The sequence below is a fragment of the Xenopus laevis genome, chromosome 7S, assembly GCF_017654675.1.
Source record: "Xenopus laevis strain J_2021 chromosome 7S, Xenopus_laevis_v10.1, whole genome shotgun sequence".
Classification (NCBI taxonomy): Eukaryota; Metazoa; Chordata; class Amphibia; order Anura; family Pipidae; genus Xenopus; species Xenopus laevis.
The window spans coordinates 6,088,503-6,112,241 of record NC_054384.1 but is presented as its reverse complement, the minus strand read 5'-3'; the positions used below and the strand labels follow the sequence as shown (position 1 = coordinate 6,112,241).

Genomic DNA, 23,739 nt, shown 5'->3' with positions numbered 1-23,739 from the left:
AGAATTGCAGTGGGAATATTGTGTATAAGAGGCGGCAGGTGTGGGGCATTTGCTCTATTTACTGCTCTCAGAGAGGAGGCAGAGAAGAGAGGGTTGAGTTCATTAGACTAAAAGGATGGGAGGATGGAAGGTGAATGTCCTTTTGTTGGATCCACACCCAACCCATCCACTCTCATCCCATCCACACCCAACCCATCCACTCCCAACCCATCCACTCCCAACCGGCACCTGACCCAAACCCAAACAGCACCTCCATATGTAGACCAACGCCCGCCCCTCTGTGATATCAAAAATGGTTATGGGGCAGGCGTACGCCTATAAATAGAGGCTGTCTGAGCTAAAAGGCAACAGAGTGAGATCAACCTGCGACCCACAAAATATGTGTGTAATTCAGCCCGAAACTGCCTGACCCACGGGTAAACCTGTATATTAGACACACAAAGAATCCTGGTTTTGGTTTTGGAATCCGGATGAATATAAGCTATTTTTTGCAAGATTTGGATTTGGCAGAATCCAAGTGCCTGGCCCAAAATGAACCCTATAAATTGCTGTTAATGCTACGCACATCGGGTACTTCCATCCACGTGCCAACAGTTTCCCGGTGTCAGGGTTCTGATTCGTGTTCGGTATTTGCCCAAATCTGTACCCTAGGATTTGGGGACTCAGCTGAACTCTAAAGAGCAGGGTTCAGTGCATCCCTAATATATATATATATATATAGAAACACCCTTTAAGCAGCCTCACTCTGATGCGGATTTCAATGTTCTGTGGGTGCTGGATCAAATTTCTTTATACAAATTCTCACATAGATCTGCACTCCAAATGTTCATGTATATATACATAGCAAAAGCTATAGCTGTAGCATTGCTATACTATTCCTGATGAAGGTCCAGGTTTAAGAGCGAAACATGGAATAAAATCTCCTTCTTGCTTATTATACAAACCCTGATTGTGCCAGTTTTTCGCTTTTGTTTTACATATTTGTCCAGTATATACTGTACTTATACATCAGGCACCAGGGATACATTTGTATTATGCTGCCTCCCAAGAAAAGTCTCAACTTAATAACTCCACACGTGATAAACCTCTAAATATAAATACAACGTAATCCTTGCGGAATTCAACATTAAGCGTTGCAGCCTGATTGACAGTCGAATTGGCTTGTTTAGTAACAGTAACAGTGATAACCGGCTGCTTTTGGCGAGACATTAGAGTGAATAAGCCCCCTGCGTATAGAGAGGGGAGGGAGACTTACTTTTGACAGTAGCTGTGCGGGTGCAGTTGTACAATATAGCGAGCTCCCCGAAAACCTTCCCTGGTCCCATGGTGCATAACTTGACGCTCTCCTTTGTGACTTCCACCTTGCCGTCTGCAGAGAGAGAGACAATACATGTCATTGTTAGGAACACAATAACTTCATTTCTTATGCACACACCTTCCTCCTGTATGTCTCCCTATAATAACAAGGGGCCCACAGGTCAGCAAAAAAAAAGATTTCTAGGGCAGGTCAGGGGCCCAACACATCAGTGTCCCCAAGTGTTATGGCCCCAGTACCCCAGTCAAGGGGAAATGGTTCGTTTAATTTGAATTTAAGGCAGAATTACATCATTTCTACACTCTTTGATGATATCAGTCAGAATATGCTGAATATTGAACTGTGCCCAATTTGTGGCCATCCGTTCCAGTAAAATCCCATATCTGTCATACATTTTCCCACTGGGAATAACAATGGCCCAGACATTTCTGCGGCTCCTCATCATTAAATCCCACCATTCAGCTCTTCCCGTGCGGCTAATTACTATTTGTGTAGTGACAACAGGCGAGTGCATTTGTAGGTCATTTCTGTTGCCGTTCTCAAGGGTTCCTTGTCTCCTTTACCTGGGAACATGAGTCGTCATCACTTAACCAAGGCTGCAAAATGTTAATTAAGCACTAATTAAGGATAGAGATGCAGGTGACAACTTCATTAACACTTGTAACCACTTCTAGCCCAAAAATATCATCAATAGATTGTTTCACACATCCAGACATAAATAGTTACATAACGTTTTATACTCCCAGCCTTGTGCCTTTATATGGTCACAGAACCCCTCAGTGACTTCTAATATCCTTATCATTTACAGTAGGGGGTACATTATCCCTTATAATACATGAGTGATACCCAGAGTTCCCTGTATAACTCAGCCTGCAGCCTTGTGCCTTTATATGGTCACAGAACCCCTCGATGACTTCTAATATCCTTATCATTTACAGTAGGGGGTACATTATCCCTTATAATACATGAGTGATACTCAGAGTTCCCTGTATAACTCAGCCTGCAGCCTTGTGCCTTTATATGGTCACAGAACAACCCCTCAGTGACTTCTAATATCCTTATCATTTACAGTAGGGGGTACATTATCCCTTATAATACATGAGTGATACTCAGAGTTCCCTGTATAACTCAGCCTGCAGCCTTGTGCCTTTATATGGTCACAGAACAACCCCTCAGTGACTTCTAATATCCTTATTATTTACAGTAGGGGGTACATTATCCCTTATAATACATGAGTGATACTCAGAGTTCCCTGTATAACTCAGCCTGCAGCCTTGTGCCTTTATATGGTCACAGAACAACCCCTCAGTGACTTCTAATATCCTTATCATTTACAGTAGGGGGTACATTATCCCTTATAATACATGAGTGATACTCAGAGTTCCCTGTATAAACTCCCTTTATATGATGTCCCTATCTTCTATCACTATAAAATATATTATTGGGTACGTATCACAGTTCTAGGTCCAATTTCACAGATACAACAGGAGAGATAATGGCTATTAAAGGCCGTCTCCTCGCAATGAGATTTTAGACCTGGATACCGTGTGACAGTTTCTCTACAGAAGGGGAAATTACTTTGACCCACAGTCATTATTTAATTCCTGTCTTTCTCTTTATTCTCTTTGAACCTAATTTCCAAGTTGAGGAAGTCTTGCTTTATGTGCCTGGGTGGAACAGACACACACACGGGGCTATCGGGGAGGATCAGCGATGTGAATAAAAGATGTGAATGCAATGCTCCTTTAAAGGAGAACTAAACCCTAAAAATGAATGTGGCTAAAAATGCCATATTTTATATAGTGAGCTTATTGCACGAGGCTAAAGTTTGAGCTTGTCAATAGCAGCAATGATCCAGGACTTCAAACTTGTCACAGGGGGTCACCATCTTGGAAAGTGTCTGTGACACTCACATGCTCAGTGGGCTCTGATTGGCTGTTGAGAAGCTAAGCTTAGGGCTCGTCACTAATTATCCAGCAGAAAATGAGCTTCCCTGGCTGTAATATAAGCTGATGCTACAGGTTTGCTGATTATTCAATTCTGATGCTAATTGCACTGGTTTCTGTGCTGCCATGTAGTAATTATGTGTATTAATTACTAATCAGCCTTATATTGTGACATTTCTATTCTATGTGTACTGTATATTGTGAGTGGCTCCCTAAGCTCAGTAAGTGACAGCAGCACAGAGCATGTGCAGTGAATCAGCAGAAAAGAAGATGGGGAGCTACTGGGGCATCTTTGGAGACACAGATCTTTACTGCTAAAGGGCTGTAGTTGCCTTGGGCTGGTACAGAAGCACAAAACATCATGTACAACATTTCTAGCTACTTCTTTAGTTAAGCTTTAGTTCTCCTTTAAGGTACAATGTTATAGTAACCATTAAAGCCGTGAAATAAAGTCAATTACTAAACCTTCCAATTAATCGGCTCAGCGGTGCCCGTAGTATAATGAAGTAGTGAAGCAGAAGCCCACGTGTGTGTCCAATTATACATATCAAGCAAACTCCCTTCCTCGGAGCAAGTGGCTGTTACTGATCAAAACATTGGAGAGAAAACAGATTGTACTGGATGTTGCTGGAACGTTCGCCTTTTTTTTCCCTTCCATGATTTCCTAGGGGACTAAACAGCAACACATCACAGATACTTGGCCAGGCTTCTGGGGCTGCGCTGTTTGTTGTTCTCGCTTTTATGGCGACGTTACTATATCTCTGTCATCTAGAAACATACGGGCAACATAATTGGCTACTGATAAAACTCACCCTGGTGTGTTTGATTGTGATAGGGACCTTAGATTGTAAGCTCTGCTGGCAGAGGGTGATGTGAATGATCAGTAATGTTGCTAGTTGTGTGGGCTCAGATGCAAGATGACCTCCACCCAATCACCCTCACCCTCCGAACTGGCCCCTTCCACTCACTGCAACCTTGGCTAGACGAGTGCCAGGCTCCAGCTACATTGTTTCCAGAGTCAAAACCAGCAGTGCAGAAAGGAACCGGCAGATACTGCTTTCATTTTCCAACAACGTTAACATTAAGATCAGTAATAGTAAATGTGTAATGAACGTATATAGGAAATTCAATTTCTTTTATTAGGCAAACATTTTTTATTTGTGAGTTGATGCTGCTTTAAAGGGGTCGTTCAACTGTTATTTACTAAACTCCGAATGCAAAAATCACGAAAAATTCTGGATTTTTTTATAAAATCGGAATTTTAAAAAAATCACGAATTTATGGGAATTTATTAAACCCAGTGGATGGAAAAGTCAGAATCTGAAAATCCGGCATCTCAGACCTGTCGAGGTTGCATATAAGTCAATGGGGATTTTTCATCCGATTTTCAAGATTTTTTCGAATTTTTCACCTGAAAACTCAGAATTTTTGCAGCCCCAATGATTTATTGATGTGTGCTGGGTTTTTGGCAATACCCCGGGCAAAAATTCTGAGTTTTCGGGTGAAAAATCCCAAAAAAATTTGAAAATCAGATTTTTCCCGATTTTTCCTGCAAACAAAATTTTCGGAATGTGTATTAATAAATAAGCCCAAAAAACTGGTGAGGATTTGGTCAGTTTTTTTCAGAAAATATTGAGATAAATTCGGACTTTGAAAAATGACCCCCTTAGTATGACATAGAGAGTGATATTCTGAGAGAATCTGCAATTGGTTTTCATTTTTTATTATTTGGCTTTTTATTCAGCAGCTCTCCAGTTTGTAATTTCAGCACTAGGGTCCAAATTCCTTTAGCAACCCATACATTGATTTGAATAAGAGACTGGAATATGAATAGGAGAGGCTCTGGATAGAAAGATGAGTAATAAAAAGTAGCAGTAACAATAGATTTGTGTTTTAGTTGGGGTCAGTGACCCCCATTTGAAAGCCGGAAAGAGTCAGATATAGTGATGGGCGAATTTATTCGCCAGGCACGAATTTGCGGCGAATTTGCGCGATTCGCGGCCAGCGAATAAATCCTCGAAAATTCGTGGCAAAAATTTGCCGGCATAAAAGCAATTTCTCCGGCGCCGGAAAAAACTGATGCCAGCGTCAAAAATGGACGCCGGCGTCAAAAACGAGACGCAGGCGCCGTTTCGCGAATTTTTCACAAATTCGCCCATCACTAGGATATAATTCAAAAACTTTCATGAAGGAAAAACATAAAGACCAATTTAAAAAAAAAAGCTTAGAATTAACTGTTTTATAACATATAGTGATGGGCGAATTTGTCTCGTTTCGCTTCTCCAAAAAATAAATGTCCTGCGAAATCCGTGAAACGGCGAGAAATTTGTGAAACACGTCAATTCTGACACTCGCTTCAACTTTGACGGCAGCGTTAAAGTCAATGGGCGTTGAATAATGTTGACAGGCGACGGATTTGACGCAAGCGACTTTTCTGATGTTCGTCCAAAGGTTTTTGACACCGGGCAATTTTCGCAGCAGTTTCACGAATTTATTCGCCGGCGACAAAACGCAGAAATTTTCGCCTGGTGAATTTATTCCCCCATCACTAATAACATACTAAAATTGAATGTGACGGTGAACCACCCATTTAAAAAGCTTTAAAAGCATCAGAATTGACATGGATTCATGCCGGCTCAGTAGGGATCCAGGGAAATAATGTACTGGCTGATTATTACAGGGAAAATTACATCTGGGCATTATGGGTAATAGCATTGTCTCACTCCGGAGCTTTCTGGATATCGGGTTTGCGGAGAATAATTCCCATAACTTTACAATTCAACATTTCTATTTCTTTCATCACGAGTCAAGCTGAATATATTGGCACCACAATACAGTCTCCCTTTACACGAGGGCCAAGCTTGTATCTGCCGCCGCATTCATTTTAAATATATTTCAGTAACTGAATTGTGTTTATTGAAAGCTGCAGGCTCGGCCCGGCGAGACCCAGGTGGTAGGGAACCAGCACCAATTCACGGCGAAATATGAATCCAATTACCGCAGAGCGATGCCGCTGTTAAAGCTTTCAGAGCGTCGCCACCGAGAGGTCCTTGAGTTTATAGAGAGAGAGAAATCCTTCCCTGTCAATTAAATTGCCTAAAAGATACTCTGCCCGACGTGGGGGGAGATATTATATCCTTGAAGCTGCCTTTAAAGGGGATATAAACCCAAACTGCACCAATGCAAAATTGTCTACTTTCCATAGACGACCTATTTTCAGTGGTTTTAACGGTTGTCGGTCAATGTAGCTGTTACTGAAAACTCTATCTGGCTGCAGTTATTTTTCTGACTACTGTAAGAATGTAGCCAGCCGATTAATGGGCATGTAAAGGCAAAAAAATAAAATCCCATTTTTACTTTCTTTAATGAAAAAGAAACCTATCTCCAATATAGTTTAATTAAAAAATGTGTACCGTTTTTATAAGAAACCTGACTGTATGCAGTGAAATTCTCCCTTCATTTACTGCTGTGGATAGGAATTGTCAGACGGTCCCTAACTGCTCTGCAGGGAAACAATCATACTTATGAACAGCAGGGGGAGCCCCCGCCTTACTTCCCAGCCATGCAGAACTCAAGCAGCTTTGTTTGTTTCCCTGTAGAGCAGTCAGCGACTGTGTAGAGATTTGTATTGGATTTTATTTTTGCCTTCACATCTCCTTTACTGTTTCCAACTCCAGCTGCAGGGCCAAAGATCATGGAGCCAGATTTAAACAGATAAACTGGGATTCTATTTGGAGGATTATTTTGCTGCAGCCACTGGTTCTGCAGAGTTGGAGAAAGTTTGTATTAAACAATACAAAAACTATAAAATCCACATTAGATTACATGACAACACAGGACCCAGTGCAGTCTGTATATTCTGATTATTAATCAGTCTTGTTGTATCGGCTTCTGGCAGATATTATTTGACTTGTGCTGTTTTGATCATTTATGATGATCCCTAAGCAGCCCAGACCACACTGAGCATGTGCACAGTCTTGGTCTTGCAAAGATGTTTAACAAATTTACAAGATGGTGACCCCCTGTGGCCAACTTTGAAAACATAAATCATTTGTTTGATTAGGCTTGTGGTGCAGTAAGTTCATGTTTATGTTTAGTATACACAATACAGCATTTCTAGCCTTATTCTATTTTAGACTTTACTTCCCCTTTAACAGACCCTGCCCAACTTCTGCTACATTGTTTCCAGAGACAGAAACTAATACTGCTCTCAATTTCCTTCACAAATAACTTGAAATCCACTGACAATCTATATTGGAAAGATGTTTAGTACAGGTATGGGATCCGTTATCTGGAAACCTGTTATCCAGCAAGCTCTGAATGATGGGATGGCTCCCGTAGAGTTTAATTTATCCAAGTTTTTAAAAAAGATTTGTTTTTTCTTTGTAATAGTAAAACAGTAGCTTGTACACCATGTCAATTCTCACAGGGCGCTTGCAAGCCGAAATCCGCCACGGGACGCCAGTATTGGTGTTTTTCAGCAGAAACGCCAATACGTCAAGAAACCAACACATCAGTAGACTCTATGGGATCTGCACATTTGAAACCACACGTTACGTAAATATGCAGCATATTTTAAATTCTGCATGGCATCCAAATTCTCGCGAGATAAATGACGCATATATGTTTTTGTCGGCCGGTGACGTAATTACGTTGCGTATTGACGATCATTCCTGCTCCATTTTGCATGTAAATAGCTTTTCTATTTCTAGCCAGCGGAATTATGGGGAACAAAAACAATGAGAAGTGCATGTTGGGAAAAGAAACCTATGTGCTGAAAAACGCATATTGATGGTTGCGTGTGGTTTCAGTGACGTTTTACGCCCGACTGCGCTTTTTTAAAAATGCAACGTAAAAACGCCATGTCTGGCCTTGCCTTAATTGTCATAAATAGTGATGTGCGGGCTGATACTCGCAGGTCGGGTGGGTTCCAGCCAACCTCACTATAACATTTGTGGGTCACGGCTTCCGAATTCTGGTTTTATAGGCATGCGACTGCCCCTCCCCTTTTGTGATGTCATCGACAGGGCTGGTCAGTGCAGGCCTATAAATGGAGGGCAGGAGCCAGGGTCAGGTGCAGGTTGAATTTTTCTTAACCCGCACATCACTAGTCTGAATAAATCAATTCAAATTCTCTTTCTTGCATAATGAACTCCTCCTTATCTGTAAGTCTGAAACGCAGAGGAAGAAAGACACTTTTTATACAGCGCTCATTATCTCTCTTTAGCCCGTCCTCTATTTCCAGTATAATGCCATTGTTTATTAACTAGGGATGCACTGAATCCACTAGTTTGGATTCGGCCGAACCCCCGAATCCTTCGCAAAAAACCGAACCCAATCCTAATTTGCATATGGTGGGAAGGGGAAAATATTTTTTTACTTCCTTGTTTTGTGACAAAAAGTCCACTGATTTCCCTCCTGCAATTTGCATATGCAAATTAGGATTCGGATTCGGTTCGGCCGGGCAGAAGGATTCGTCGAATCTGAATCCTGCTGAAAAAGGTTTCCGAATCCCGAACCGATGGATTGGGTACATCCCTATTATTAACCCATTCCAATATCAATAAAATAAGAAGTAATAATAATTAGCATTATATAGATTTATAGTGACCATATAAATACAAATCTAGACCCTGTATAAATACATAAAGGAGCACGGGAAGCCCACTCTGTTCATTACAGTTAATAAATGTAGGCCGCGCTCTTCAAACGAACGCAAGTTTCAAGTTGCCAGCGAATGGGCCCAGAAGTTGAAGCTCTTATTAAATGCACTTCTAATGAGTCGCAATTTTCCCGAGACTTCTCGGCTGTAGGGTGATTCATACAAATGATCTTAATGTAATGATCTTATGAGCGACTCTCAAGTCCTGCGCTCGGACACTTTGATAAAGAATTCCTATTGATGCCGCCATTCCAAACATGTCTCCGGACTGACGCACGACACTCTAACAAGCACTCGCCAGTCAGGAGGCTGGAGGCATAAATGGTCATAAGGAGAGGACAATGATTTGAGGTTCATTTAAAAGGAAAATATAGCTCTTTTTATCCTAGTACAGGGAATATGAATATTATCACTTAAAGGAGAACTAAACCCTAAAAACGAATGTGGCTAAAAATGCCATATTTTATATAATGAACTTATTGCACGAGGCTAAAGTTTGAGCTTGTCAATAGCAGCAATGATCCAGGACTTCAAACTTGTCACAGGGGGTCACCATCTTGGAAAGTGTCTGTGACACTCACATGCTCAGTGGGCTCTGATTGGCTGTTGAGAAGCTAAGCTTAGGGCTCGTCACTAATTATCCAGCAGAAAATGAGCTTCCCTGGCTGTAATATAAGCTGATGCTACAGGTTTGCTGATTATTCAATTCTGATGCTAATTGCACTGGTTTCTGTGCTGCCATGTAGTAATTATGTGTATTAATTACTAATCAGCCTTATATTGTGACATTTCTATTCTATGTGTACTGTATATTGTGAGTGGCTCCCTAAGCTCAGTAAGTGACAGCAGCACAGAGCATGTGCAGTGAATCAGCAGAAAAGAAGATGGGGAGCTACTGGGGCATCTTTGGAGACACAGATCTTTACTGCTAAAGGGCTGTGGTTGCCTTGGGCTGGTACAGAAGCACCATCATGTACAACATTTCTACTTCTTTAGTTAAAAGGATTCTGTCATGATTTTTATGATGTCGTGTTTATTTCTAAATCTATCCCACAGTCACACTCCCTTCCCAGAGACTATTATCCCACTGTTACTATAGACACCATCTCTCCCTACTATACCTGCTATCCCACAGTCACACTCCCTTCCCAGAGACTATTATCCACTGTTACTATAGACACCATCTCTCCCTACTATACCTGCTATCCCACAGTCACACTCCCTTCCCAGAGACTATTATCCACTGTTACTATAGACACCATCTCTCCCTACTATACCTGCTATCCCACAGTCACACTCCCTTCCCAGAGACTATTATCCACTGTTACTATAGGCACCATCTCTCCCTACTATACCTGCTATCCCACAGTCACTCTCCCTTCCCAGAGACTATTATCCCACTGTTACTATAGACACCATCTCTCCCTACTATACCTGCTATCCCACAGTCACACTCCCTTCCCAGAGACTATTATCCACTGTTACTATAGACATCATCTCTCCCTACTATACCTGCTATCCCACAGTCACACTCCCTTCCCAGAGACTATTATCCACTGTTACTATAGACACCATCTCTCCCTACTATACCTGCTATCCCACAGTCACACTCCCTTCCCAGAGACTATTATCCACTGTTACTATAGGCACCATCTCTCCCTACTATACCTGCTATCCCACAGTCACTCTCCCTTCCCAGAGACTATTATCCCACTGTTACTATAGACACCATCTCTCCCTACTATACCTGCTATCCCACAGTCACACTCCCTTCCCAGAGACTATTATCCCACTGTTACTATAGACACCATCTCTCCCTACTATACCTGCTATCCCACAGTCACACTCCCTTCCCAGAGACTATTATCCACTGTTACTATAGACACCATCTCTCCCTACTATACCTGCTATCCCACAGTCACACTCCCTTCCCAGAGACTATTATCCCACTGTTACTATAGACACCATCTCTCCCTACTATACCTGCTATCCCACAGTCACACTCCCTTCCCAGAGACTATTATCCACTGTTACTTTAGGCACCATCTCTCCCTACTATACCTGCTATCCCACAGTCACACTCCCTTCCCAGAGACTATTATCCACTGTTACTATAGGCACCATCTCTCCCTACTATACCTGCTATCCCACAGTCACACTCCCTTCCCAGAGACTATTATCCACTGTTACTATAGACACCATCTCTCCCTACTATACCTGCTATCCCACAGTCACACTCCCTTCCCAGAGACTATTATCCACTGTTACTATAGGCACCATCTCTCCCTACTATACCTGCTATCCCACAGTCACACTCCCTTCCCAGAGACTATTATCCACTGTTACTTTAGGCACCATCTCTCCCTACTATACCTGCTATCCCTTCCTAGAGACTACTATCTAACTACTACTCCTACTTTTTACTATTTACTTTCTATACCTTTCATAATTTATGGCAATTTATCCATTCCAATGAATGCAGCTCTCAGAACAGGATTGCTGACTGGAGCGGAGGATTGTGGGATGCAGAGGAATAGGCTTCAGGATAGTGATCAATTCTGCCCCATATTAAAAAATATTTATCTTCTCTTTAATGCCCTTGGTGCATTATGCAAATGAATTCTGCCTTCTATAATGTTTCTTTTAGAAATAAGGCCTATGAAATATGGGCACCCTCGCCCCTTCACCATTTCACCCTCCTGTTGGCGCAATACAAAGAGCAAGAGCAGCAATCTTGGCACCAGCTTGTTTTCCAGGCAGAGAGAGCGAGTTAAATAAAAACATGACTTTACTGAGCATTTATCATATTTGTCATTATGAAAGAAGCGTGAAATTCACTTAATCGTTTGTAATTTGTAGCATTGGTTTAAAGTCGTAGACATGGTGAGAGAGCACCAAGGAATCACATAGAGAGAGAATAATAGAGACAGTGGGGGATTTCTTTGTCTCTAATGATGTAGAGACCCTCTTATCTGTGTATCAGGAGCCGCTCTGCTTCCACATTACTTCCATAGATTGGCATCGGCATTGTTCTACTTAGGAAATGGAATTGCCATGGAGAATTGGAAAGCCTCGCAGTTTATTATATAAGTGCATGTGAGCAATTAACCTTCCAGTACCAGCCCTAACCTTTTAGTTCCTTATAGGGGGATGTTGGGAGGTTTAATTTAAGGGCCACTCTAGGGCCACAGCTACCTGACTGGTGTATGGGAATAACTACGTATAAGAACTCCAGGAATGTTTTTCATCCGTTATTTGTGTTGGTTCAGCGCTCATACTGACAGCGCTGGGTATTTTTATATTATTATTGTTATTATTACATTATAGGACCTTGGGAAATATTGTAACAACAGCAGCAGCATATTCCTGCCGTTAGTCATGTCCGTATGTACAAGGGAAACTAGATCTTTATTATTATTATTATCCATCTTATGTTTCCTTCGCTTTTAAAGCACTTCAAGCGGGGGAAAAAAACCCTTTTATTTCCAGAGACTTGAGTAGGAATAAGGGCAAAGCGTGATGTGTGTAAAATACTTTCCTTTGTCGTCATTAAGCATTTAAACTTACAAGGAGGAGCTGCCATATTGTTTCCAATGAAACCTTTGCAACTATAGAACAAGACTGCCGAGCCTTTGATCGAGACAAGAGAGTAATGGCACATAAATAGCTTCATTCACTTTTCTTATGTTACAGAATGGCTGATTTTAAGCAACTTTTCAGTTGGTCGTCATTATTATTTTTTTTTTTATGTTTCTTTGCGTTTTTCTTCTGACTCTTTTAAGCTTTCAAATAGGGGTCACTGACCCCATCTATAAAAAAAATGCTCTGTTTCATTGTAATTGTCACTTTTTATTACTCATCTCTCTGTTCGTGTCCTCTGCTATTTATATTCCAGTCTCCTGTTCAAATGAATGTATGGTTGCTAGGGGAATTTTGCTCCAAGCAACCAGATGGCTGAAATAACAAACTGGAGAGCTGCTGAATAAAAAGCGAAATAACTCAAAACCGACCAATTAAAAAATTAAAACCAATTGCAAATTGTCTCAAAGTATCACTCTCTAGGTCATACTAAAATATGCCCAAGATCGCCCCTGGGTATGGGACCTGTTATGCTGAATGCTCAGGACCTGGGGTTTTCCAGGTAACGGATCTTTCCATAATTTGGATCTTCATACCTTTCTAGTCTACTATAAAATCATATAAACATTAGATAAAGCCAATAGGCTGGTTTTGCTTTCAATAAGTATTAATTATATCTTAGTTGGGACCAAATACAAGGATCTTTTTTATTATTATTATTATTAATATTATTATTATTATTATTATTATTATTATTATTATTATTATTATTATTATTATTATTATTATTATTATTATTATTATTATTATAGAAAAAAAATAAAATTTATTTAAAAAATTATTTGGATAAAATAGAGTCTATGGGAGACGGCCTTTCCTTGTGTTGGAGCTTTCAGAATAACGAGTTTCCAGATAACGGATCCCATACCGATATGTGACATTTATTTATCCAGTTGCAATAAAAACAATCAGATTGGGTTTTAAGGGAATTTAAGCTAAAATTGGATCTGTCAGAGCGAAGGCTTTCGATGAAACAACGCACTGCAGTGTGTGACGTATCAGTGAGACCAAAGGCGATTTTCCACTAGTGAAATAGGAATCTGCAAAGAAAACTTTCAGATCTCTTTAGAAAGGATTCATGCCCAAGCCAAATTCACAATCCTTTATGCTTTATATACAGGGACCAAGACAGGCCTAGCACTGAATAAAGGGGCTGACCTGACGCTCAGTTATAAAGTACCCCAATATAAGGATATTATAAGTGTGCGTTTATACAGGTCATGTGAGGACACTTCTAATATCCTCATAGTTTACAACAGGGGATACTTTATTATGATCCACAAGTTTAAGTGAGTCATGTGACATATTACATCATTAAGCACCTGATGACATCACTAAACATTGTTTATATAGTGAATAAAGTAGCCCCTCTTGTAAAATATAAGGATATTATAAGTTACCAAGGAGTTTCATGACCATATAAAAGTACGAGGCCGAAGGCCGAGTGTTTTTATACAGGTCATGAAACTCCGAGGTAACTTCTAATATCCTCATATTTTACAACTGGGGGTACTTTATTTATTGTAATACACACATTTCAGCAAGTCATGTGACAGAAATGACATCAGAACTCACCGTTTATAACTGATGACATCAAAACTCACCGTTTATAAGGATATAATTTACAGGATATTCATGGCTTTTGTGTATTATATAGGGAATAAAGTACCCCCTCTTATAAAATATAAGGATTTTATAAGTCACCGGGGAGTTCCATGACTTTATACAGGCCATGGAACTCATAAGATCCTCATATTTTCCAACAAGGGCTACTCTATTTATTATAATCCACACGTTTTAGTGAATCATGTGCCAAAAATGACATCACTAGTCACCGTTTGTAACCGATGACATCACTAGTCACCGTTTATAAGGATATAATTTACAGGATATTCATGGCTTTTGTGTATTATAAGGATATCATTAACAGGATATTCATGAATCTTGTGTATTATATAGATGTATCCCACATTGTTTTACAGAGCGTTTATAATTTATTCACCTCAATTCCTCAGATGCCAATCCAAAGGCTCCGGGTGCATCTTGGCCCCGCCCACATACTGACCCCGCTCCCCTGCAGTGCTCCCTGTTCCAATGATTTGGACAGATATGACAACAGAGCTGTTGCCAAGGTGACCAGGTGAGGGGGGCTTAAATAAGGGTGATTGCTGTGAAATACAAGTGGATGGACATGTCTGGTCCCTTCCCCAGTGGAGCTTACAATCTAAGGTTCTTAAATCACTTACGCTATGGACTAAGCACTAAGGGGCACAAAATAAGGTTTATTTAAGAAGCTCTCATGTCTGGGCAGCACTCACCATCAGTTATACCCCAGACTCAGAGCTTTGCTTTATCTCTGGGCCTCAAAGTTTATTTTCTTTTATTCCCGTTGATGCTGAAGTGCATCCAGCGCCGGCACCAAGACTGTAACCGGCTGCACCTCAATTTTTCAAGATTCATGAATTTCTTATGATGCAGCCGAAGCTCCTCCGTTCAGATAAATAAAAAACGAAAAACCCATGTGAAGAGGTTGATTGTTGGGACGTATCTGTTTTACTCAGCCAGGAAACACAGGAAACATAAATAATATTCATCTTTAAAAACTGCCCTGAATGGATTTATCCAGCATATCAAACACAGATGAAGAGGGTTAAGACACCGCTGTCCCCTGGAGGGGTTTGAAAAGAAATATCTCTGCAGAACCAGGAATAAGTGTGGGGCTGTATGAGCAGGTTAGAGCACCGATGGGCTCCAAGACTGTATTATTTGGCTTTCTGGGGGTCCTAGTTCCAAAGAGCCAAAGGCCAATGGGCTCCATAACTCTATGTTTTGACTTTTTGTGTGTCCTAGTTATAAAAGCCAAAAGCAAATGGGTGCCATGACTCTTTGATTTGACTTTTTGGGGGTCCTGGTTACAAAGAGCCAAAGGCCAATGGCTCCACGACTCTTTGATTTAGCTTCCTGGGGGTCCTAGTTCCAAAGAGCCAAAGGCGGATGGGCTCCATTACTTTTTGATTTGACTTTTTGGGTGTCCTGATTATAAAAGCCAAAGGCAAATGGGCTCCATGACTCTTTCATTTATCTTTCTCGGAGTCCTAGTTCCAAAGAGCCAAAGGCTGATGGGCTCCATGACTCTTTGATTTGACTTTTTGGGTGTCCTAGTTACAAAGAGTAAAATGCCAATGGGCTCAATGACTCTTTGATTTGGCTTTCTGGGGGTCCTAGTTCCAAAGAGCCAAAGGCCGATGGGCTTCATAACTTTATGTTTTGACTTTTTGTGTGTCCTAGTTATAAAAGCCAAAAGCCATTGGGCTCCATGATTCTTTCATTTGGCTTTCTGGGGGTCCTAGTTCCAAAGAGCCAAAAGCTAATGGGACCCATGACTCTTTGATTTGACTTTTTGGGGGTCCTAGTTAAAAAGAGCAAAAGGCCAAAGGGCTCAATGACGCTTTGATTTGGCTTTCTGGGGGTCCTACATACAAAGAGCCCAAGGCTGATGGGCTCCATGACTCTTTGATTTGACTTTTTGGGGCTCCTAGTTACAAAGAACAAAAGGCCAATGGGTTGAATGACTCTTTGATTTGACTTTCTGCGTGTCCTACTTACAAAGAGCCAAAGGCCGATGGGCTCCATAACTCCTCAATTTGACTTTTTGGGTGTCCTAATTATAAAAGCCAAAGGCAAATGGGCTCCATGACTCTTTGATCTGGCTTTTTGGGGGTCCTAATAACAAAGAGCAAAAGGCCAATGGGCTCAATGACTCTTTGATTTGGCTTTCTGGGGGTCCTAGTTACAAAGAGCCAAAGGCCGATGGGCTACACCACTCTTTGATTCGGCTTTTTAGGTTTCAAAGAACCAAAGGCCACTCGGCACCACTGTCCCTAAACCAGAGTTATTTTCAGTTTCATGTCCCATTATTTTCCCATAACAGTTTGCAAGACAAATAACTACAATAAATAGCTGAGCACTATCTTTTTTTTACTTCCTCCCTGTTTTAATACAGAGAGAGAGAGAGGGAGGCCTTTAATATAAGGTCTTATCACTTTTGTTGATGTATTAGTGCAATCACGGTGGCAACTGAATGCTTGGAGCAATATGAAGGATTAATTTCCTCCCTTAATACCTGTGAGGTTCTTTCTCCTGCTGTTTTCTGATAAGGGAACGCAAGCTGAGAATAAGTTAAATGCCAGCGGCGATTGCGTGCAGGGAAACAACATTGTTACATTTTTAGAAAGGCATTGACATCGTTTTTACGGTCTCAGTCGATTGATTTAAAGGAAAATCACACCTTATCTCTACGTGGGATTTATCCTCTGTTTATATTGCCTTGAAGGACGCAGGGTATTGTATTCATAGCATATTACATTAAATCATATAAGTGGGAGCTACCACACTGCCAGCCTTGGGTAGGTTTTCTTTTCATTATGGTCTTTGAAGGAGCAGCACCTGTTTCCTACATGGGTGCTTCATGGGTGCTATAATTACAGCCTTATTGTAATCAGGATGGGACTTCTGGGATTTACATGGGTTGTCCGGTTCAAGACTGCCTGTCCATATCTCCGATATCTGAAATTTGGACAGGACTCTGCCCGATTGAGTGTCAATTTGGCCAATCATGGCCCGTCACAGCCCTGCCCCTGATGTCACCAGAAAACCCCTAATCATCAGTGTTCAGCCCACCTCCCCACTCCCCCGATGTCAACTCTGCCAGACAGGGGACATTGAAAGGTGGGAACCATAGAAAAACACAATGGGTTCTGGGCTCATTCATCTGTATATAACATTGCAAGACCACTGTTCCTTTTGACCACTCTCCTATATGTGAGGTTGAGGTACCCAAATCCAACACTGATTGCAATAATATATTACACTGCTGTCCATCAGAAGTCTATGGAGCCCTTGAGTAGACCGATGGCCACAAAAACATCTATTTGGCCCATGGAAAGCCCTGGTGTATTATTTCTCTTTCTTTTACATGGGCTGAAAAATGTACCTAGGGGCAAACAATACTACACCAGGTTTTTGCACCTTGAACCCCATTGTAAATAAGCCCTTAGCAATAGGGTTCAACCTGCCATTTTTGTCCCAGACAGCCTGGTTTTCAGAAGGGCTGCCCGGGTCAAAATTACCTGCTTGGTTTTCCAAATTGGGAAAACTGGGCAGAATTGTCCTAGATTGAGGTGATGATTTACCAATGGCTGATTGCCACATCATAGCCCCATGATGTCACTGATCTGTACACAATGTCACTGCTCCGCTCTGTGATGTCACTGCCCCAGTCATGAAATTTGGCAACTCTACTAAGCAATCTCTTCTAAGGCTGAAAGCCCATGGCAAATATTTTCACTGTCCTGAATAATCTTGTTACTGCTCTGTATCTTCAGCTGGACTCTATATTGAGGAGGCCTGCAATGTTTAGGTGTATAGTTACCCTTTAATATGATCTGCTGTTTTATTTCTCACAGCGCTTAAAAGACTACACAACGGTGTTAAATCTTGTTTTGGACCAAGCTCAGTAACTTTCCCCTGCCGGCAGGAGCTCAAAACAAAAAAATCCTCCATCAAAGAAAGGAAGTAGTCAACAAGATGTTGGGTTCTGTCCAAAGAATATGAACAACTTACGGCTCCCTATTGTGGTGGGAAATAAGAAGAGATAGCATTGTGGGCCTTTGCAGAGCTCTCATCGCTGTGTATTCTGATTCATTATAGCAAAGAATTAATTAAAATTGCTGCCTGTGTGATCAACACCAGCCAGAACCAAGCAAAGCCTGTAATGTGCGATCGACCTGATAACTCATTTTGAAAAGGGTGGAAGAAGAAAACAAACAATCTACACCAATGGGAAAGGGATGTCGGGGTTAGCAATTAAATTCAAAGAGTAAAGACTGACAGATGTTTCGGGCAGATGAACAAAATAATACACTGCTCCTTGGGCAGGATTTGTACAAGGAAAACAATGAAGCCATCCCCCAAGCAGCAGAGATCTTCTAGAAGCCTTGGACTGAAGCATCACTATACATAGTAATCCCCAACCCTTATTAACAGGCTGGTCCTCTTCGCTTCCTACAGATTTCATGCAATAAATGTCCTGAGGTTTTCTGCTGAAATTAATTCATATTGTACAACATGTGCCTTTAGCAGAACATAGTGTGCGAACAAACCAAGTGTTAAGGGTCTACATTTACAGTAGGTTTACAACAAATGTTGTTGAATAAGAAAAGCATATACTGTATGACCATCAGTCTGCTGGCTAGGTCTGGCTTGAGCACATTAACTTGTATAGGAACCTGGAATTATTTATCCACCAAATAATGTTTCATACTTCCCCAGGAATCTTTTCTCATCCTTCTATCCTTTATCTTTCCAACTGTCATCCTTCTAGCCTCTCATCCCACTATCCTCTAATCCTTTTATCCTCTCCTTTCTCTTGCCAATTCTCATCTTTCTGTCCTCTTCTTCTGACCTCTCTTCCTGCTATCCTGTCTTTTCTTATACAACATCTCATCCTTCTATCCTCTATCTTTCCAACTGTCATCATTCTAGCCTCTCGTTTCACTTCCTACCTCTTATCCTTTCTTTTCTCTTCAATCCTTTCATCCTGCTATTTCCTGTTTCCACTTCCTACCCCTCATCCTTCTATCCCCTCCTTTCTCTTCCCAAATCACACCCTTCTATCTAACTTCTTTGTCCAGCTGTCAACCTTCTGTCCTCTCATTTCTCTTTTTAACTTGGATCCTTCTCTCCTCTCGTTTCTCTTTCATCCTCTCATCTTTCTATTTCCTCTGCCTAAAGCGGCCATCGTATGATCGAATTTCCCCATCTCCCGACCTGCCACTAACCATTCAGATCAAAGTCTTACCAGTCAGATCAAATAAAGTAGTTAAAGAACAGATCAGCCAATGTTCTGCCCCTGACAGCAATCATACGATATCTATGTCCGACAAAGCTGGTCACAGTCTCCCACTGAAAATCGTACGATCGGCAATACACGAAGAGATATTATCGGCAGGCGACAGAAATTTTCTAACCTGTCCGATTGACCAAACGACCGATCTCCACCGGACGAGAAATGTCTGGACTCTCCACACACGGTCAGAAAATAGTAAGAATCCTCGATTCGTACGGTCGGATCTTTGCGTCTATGGCCAGCTTAATTCTCATCCTTCTGTCTTCTCCTTTCTCTTCCCAAATCTCGTCCTACTCTCTGTTCTGTTCACATGTTTCATAATTCTATCCTCTTTTCTCCACTTCCACCACGTTCTGGCAATCTCTTCTTTTAAGTCTGCTTTTTCCATGACCTCCTAACACCTTTCTTACCTCTTTTGTCTTTTTGTATTTCTTAATATATTTCTCTTCCCATTCTCCCCAACACCAACCTATGTTTCTAAAGCTGGCCACAGACGCAAAGATCCAAATCCTTCATTCATACGATCAGATCTTTGCGTCTATGGCCAGCTTTATTTTTCCCTCTTTCACTTGCCCTTATGTTTTTTTTTTCTTTCCATCTCTCTTTCCCACCTAGCCTTCTCTTCTCCCACTTTCTCATGCCCTTTTTGTCCAACTCATCCCAGTCTCTCCATTGCTTATATTTCTGATATTCTCTGTACCAATTTATTTCCTTTTTTGCTCCTTCTCTCTCATCGCCCGTTGCCTCTCTTCCCTTTTCTATCCCAGTGTACCATTCATTTCTATTTAAACCTTATATTTGTGCCCATTACCCTTTGCTTTCTCCTTTCATTCCACTTATAATGGCTTTATACAACAACTATCCATCTTTGGCCATCTTGTTGTATTAAAAACATCTCCCACAACATTTCTTCATTGTTTTCCAGAGTTTATGATAAGTATTTTAAGAGCTTTCTAAGTTCTTAGTTATCACAAGGCTGTGCTAGGCCTGAGTCTGCGACACACTGCAATATTTCTGAACATCAATTCATCTTTTATTAAGTGTAATTATTCAAGATGATCCATGCTGCTCCTCTACTTTCATTTAATGGAACCAATTTTTGCTTAAAATAAACATTTTACTGTTGGTAATTTCTCCTTAACATAAAAACTCTCTCCGTCTAATTTCCCCTGCACTGATATGAGCGCAGCCTACCTGAGATGAGTTTGTTATAATGAATAATAAATTCAAGGTAATTGCCCTTCTGAATTGAGGTTTCGTGAGGATAACAAGTAGCAGTTTTCCAATTTACGGTAACAGCTGCTAAGTGCATAAACGGAATGGAACAGGCGCAGTTTAACTGAAACTTAGCATCAAACCCAAAATGAATCTTCTTGTTACTGGAACAGAGTAAAGGAAACATATTGCTGGACCGTTGCATTGGTGATTAATTAAGTTAGAATTGTGGGAAATAATACATTGTGCATAAAGTTCATGGTGATATGCTGACATTTTTATACAGTGGCACTTGCATAAGTAAATAATCCCTGGTTGTACAGTGTATTCACAATATACTTCCCCTTTAATGCACATCTATCTAAAATACCAAGTCACTTGTGATCATTTTCACATTTAAACGCTGTCATGTTATTTGCAGCCTCTCTCTCTTCCCCTGTTGGATGTAATGACAGTCACAGAACATTCTGAAATCAATCTAGGCAGTTCTGAGAATAAAATGATGCACAACAGAAGCCTTGATAGCCTCTTGCTCTTGCCTTGCAAATGTTCTCTCCAAGGTACGGAATTCAATAGGACCAAGTTAGAAGCAACGACTCGAGCCCTTTCTAATCGTGGCTGAGCCTGATAGGAATGAATTCCAGCCACGACATTTAATGTCACTCACATAGAAGCGCAGGTGTCCAATACAACCGCACAATTTTTGCCTAAGAATCAGCATTATCTTTGAAAAGGCTAAATGTCTTGGTAATGAAATGGCCATGAAGCATGAACAGGGCCCCATATACGGATATAAACTGTGAATCAGACTTGGAGCTGATGGGAGTTTTAATTTAATGAAAAGCTGATCATTGTGTTGCACAAAGAATAAATATCCAGGGGTACCCAGGGTACAAATAAGCACTCACCCCAAATCTCCCCCTAACTGACCTTCAGACTGGGCCCCCTTAGCTCATAACAAGGTTACAGATATATAGAAACATTGGGGTGTCACCCTGCTATAGTTCCAGGGGTACCCAGGGTACAAATAAGCACTCACCCCAAATCTCCCCCTAACTGCCCTTCAGACTGGGCCCTCTTAGCTCATAACAAGGTTACAGATATATAGAAACATTGGGGTAACAGTCACCCTGCTATAGTTCCAGGGGTACCCAGGGTACAAATAAGCACTCACCCCAAATCTCCCCCTAACTGCCCTTCAGACTGGGCCCTCTTAGCTCATAACAAGGTTACAGATATATAGAAACATTGGGGTAACAGTCACCCTGCTATAGTTCCAGGGGTACCCAGGGTACAAATAATCACTCACCCCAAATCTCCCCCTAACTGACCTTCAGACTGGGCCCCCTTAGCTCATAACAAGGTTACAGATATATAGAAACATTGGGGTAACAGTCACCCTGCTATAGTTCCAGGGGAACCCAGGGTACAAATAATCACTCACCCCAAATCTCCCCCTAACTGACCTTCAGACTGGGCCCCCTTAGCTCATAACAAGGTTACAGATATATAGAAACATTGGGGTGTCACCCTGCTATAGTTCCAGGGGTACCCAGGGTACAAATAATCACTCACCCCAAATCTCCCCCTAACTGACCTTCAGGCTGGGCCCCCTTAGCTCATAACAAGGTTACAGATATATAGAAACATTGGGGTAACAGTCACCCTGCTATAGTTCCAGGGGTACCCAGGGTACAAATAAGCACTCACCCCAAATCTCCCCCTAACTGATCTTCAGACTGGGCCCCCTTAGCTCATAACAAGGTTACAGATATATAGAAACATTGGGGTAACAGTCACCCTGCTATAGTTCCAGGGGTACCCAGGGTACAAATAAACACTCCCCCCAAATCTCCCCCTAACTGACCCAACGAGGACCCCATATAACCCCCCCCCGGGTAACAGCTGCCCTTTGCCTACATCAAGAGTAATAAAGGGTTAGTTCACCTTTAAATTAACTATTAGGGGGAAATTAAAAATATTCGAATGTCGAGCTAATTTTTGTGTACATTGACTAGGGAATAGTCCAAATTCGATTCAAATTTGAAAAAAAAATTCGACTTTGACTATTCACCATCTAAAAACTGCCGAATTGCTGTTTTAGCCTATGTGAGACCTCATAGAACCTATTCGGAGTCATTTGGTGGACTTTGAAAAATCTAAGTTTTTTTGGGGAAAAAAATGCAAATCATATGATTCAAATGTGATATTGCTACAATTCGAATTGGATCAAAAACGGACCTATTCGATCGAAAACAAATCTATTCAGCTAAAGAAAAACTTGAATTTAATTTTTGAATTCGAATTTCGAAGTTTTTCAAATTCGAAATTCCACCCTTGATAAATCTGCCCCTTAGTAAGTTATAGAATGGCCAATTCTAAACAATTTTCAATTGTTTATTTTTTATAGTTTTTTTTTTATTTATTCTGTCCCTTTCCAGTTTTAAAATGGGGGTCACTGACCCCCCAACTAAAAAACAATTGCTCTGTAAGGCTACAAATGTATTGTTATTGCTACTTTTTATAACTCATCTTTCTATTCAGGTCTCCCCTATTCATATTCCAGTCTCTTATTCAAATCAGTGCCTGGTTGCTAGGGTCCTAACAACCAAGATGGCTGAAATTACAAACTGGAGAGCTGCTGAATAAAAAGCTAAATAACTCGAAAACCACAAATAATAAAAAATGAAAACCAATTGCAAATTATCTCAGAATATCCCTCTCGATATCATACTAAAAGTTAACTCAAAGGTGAACAACCCCTTTAACAGCACATGGGGCCACGGGGCCAGGTAAAATGATTAAATAGACTGACTCCATCTCTCCAGGAACAGGACCTTCTCTGGACTTTCCTGTTATTCTTCAGAATGTCTCAGGCTGCCGGGAAAGGGAAGAAATTGCTCAGTCACCAAATGTCTTTCCAGCCTCGTATAAGGAGATTCAATTCATCAATTGTCGCTACATTATCCGCTGTCATAACAGATGTCACCTTTCTGCCACCAAAACAGATAGTGTCTGAAATCCAGTTGAACGCGCCAGCGGCTTAATCAGAATT

The 23,739-nt window shown here is 41.1% G+C and overlaps 1 protein-coding gene across 2 annotated transcripts in view; it reads right to left on the bottom strand.

Moving 5' to 3' along the window:
• The window catches only part of prkg1.S (protein kinase cGMP-dependent 1 S homeolog), a 415,118-nt gene that overhangs the window by 211,215 nt on the left and 180,164 nt on the right, over positions 1-23,739 (bottom strand). For both annotated transcript variants that reach the window (XM_018227316.2, XM_018227315.2), the window contains exon 3: positions 1,256-1,369. In XM_018227316.2, the coding sequence (XP_018082805.1) occupies positions 1,256-1,369 (114 nt within the window). The remainder of the gene's footprint in view (positions 1-1,255; positions 1,370-23,739) is intronic.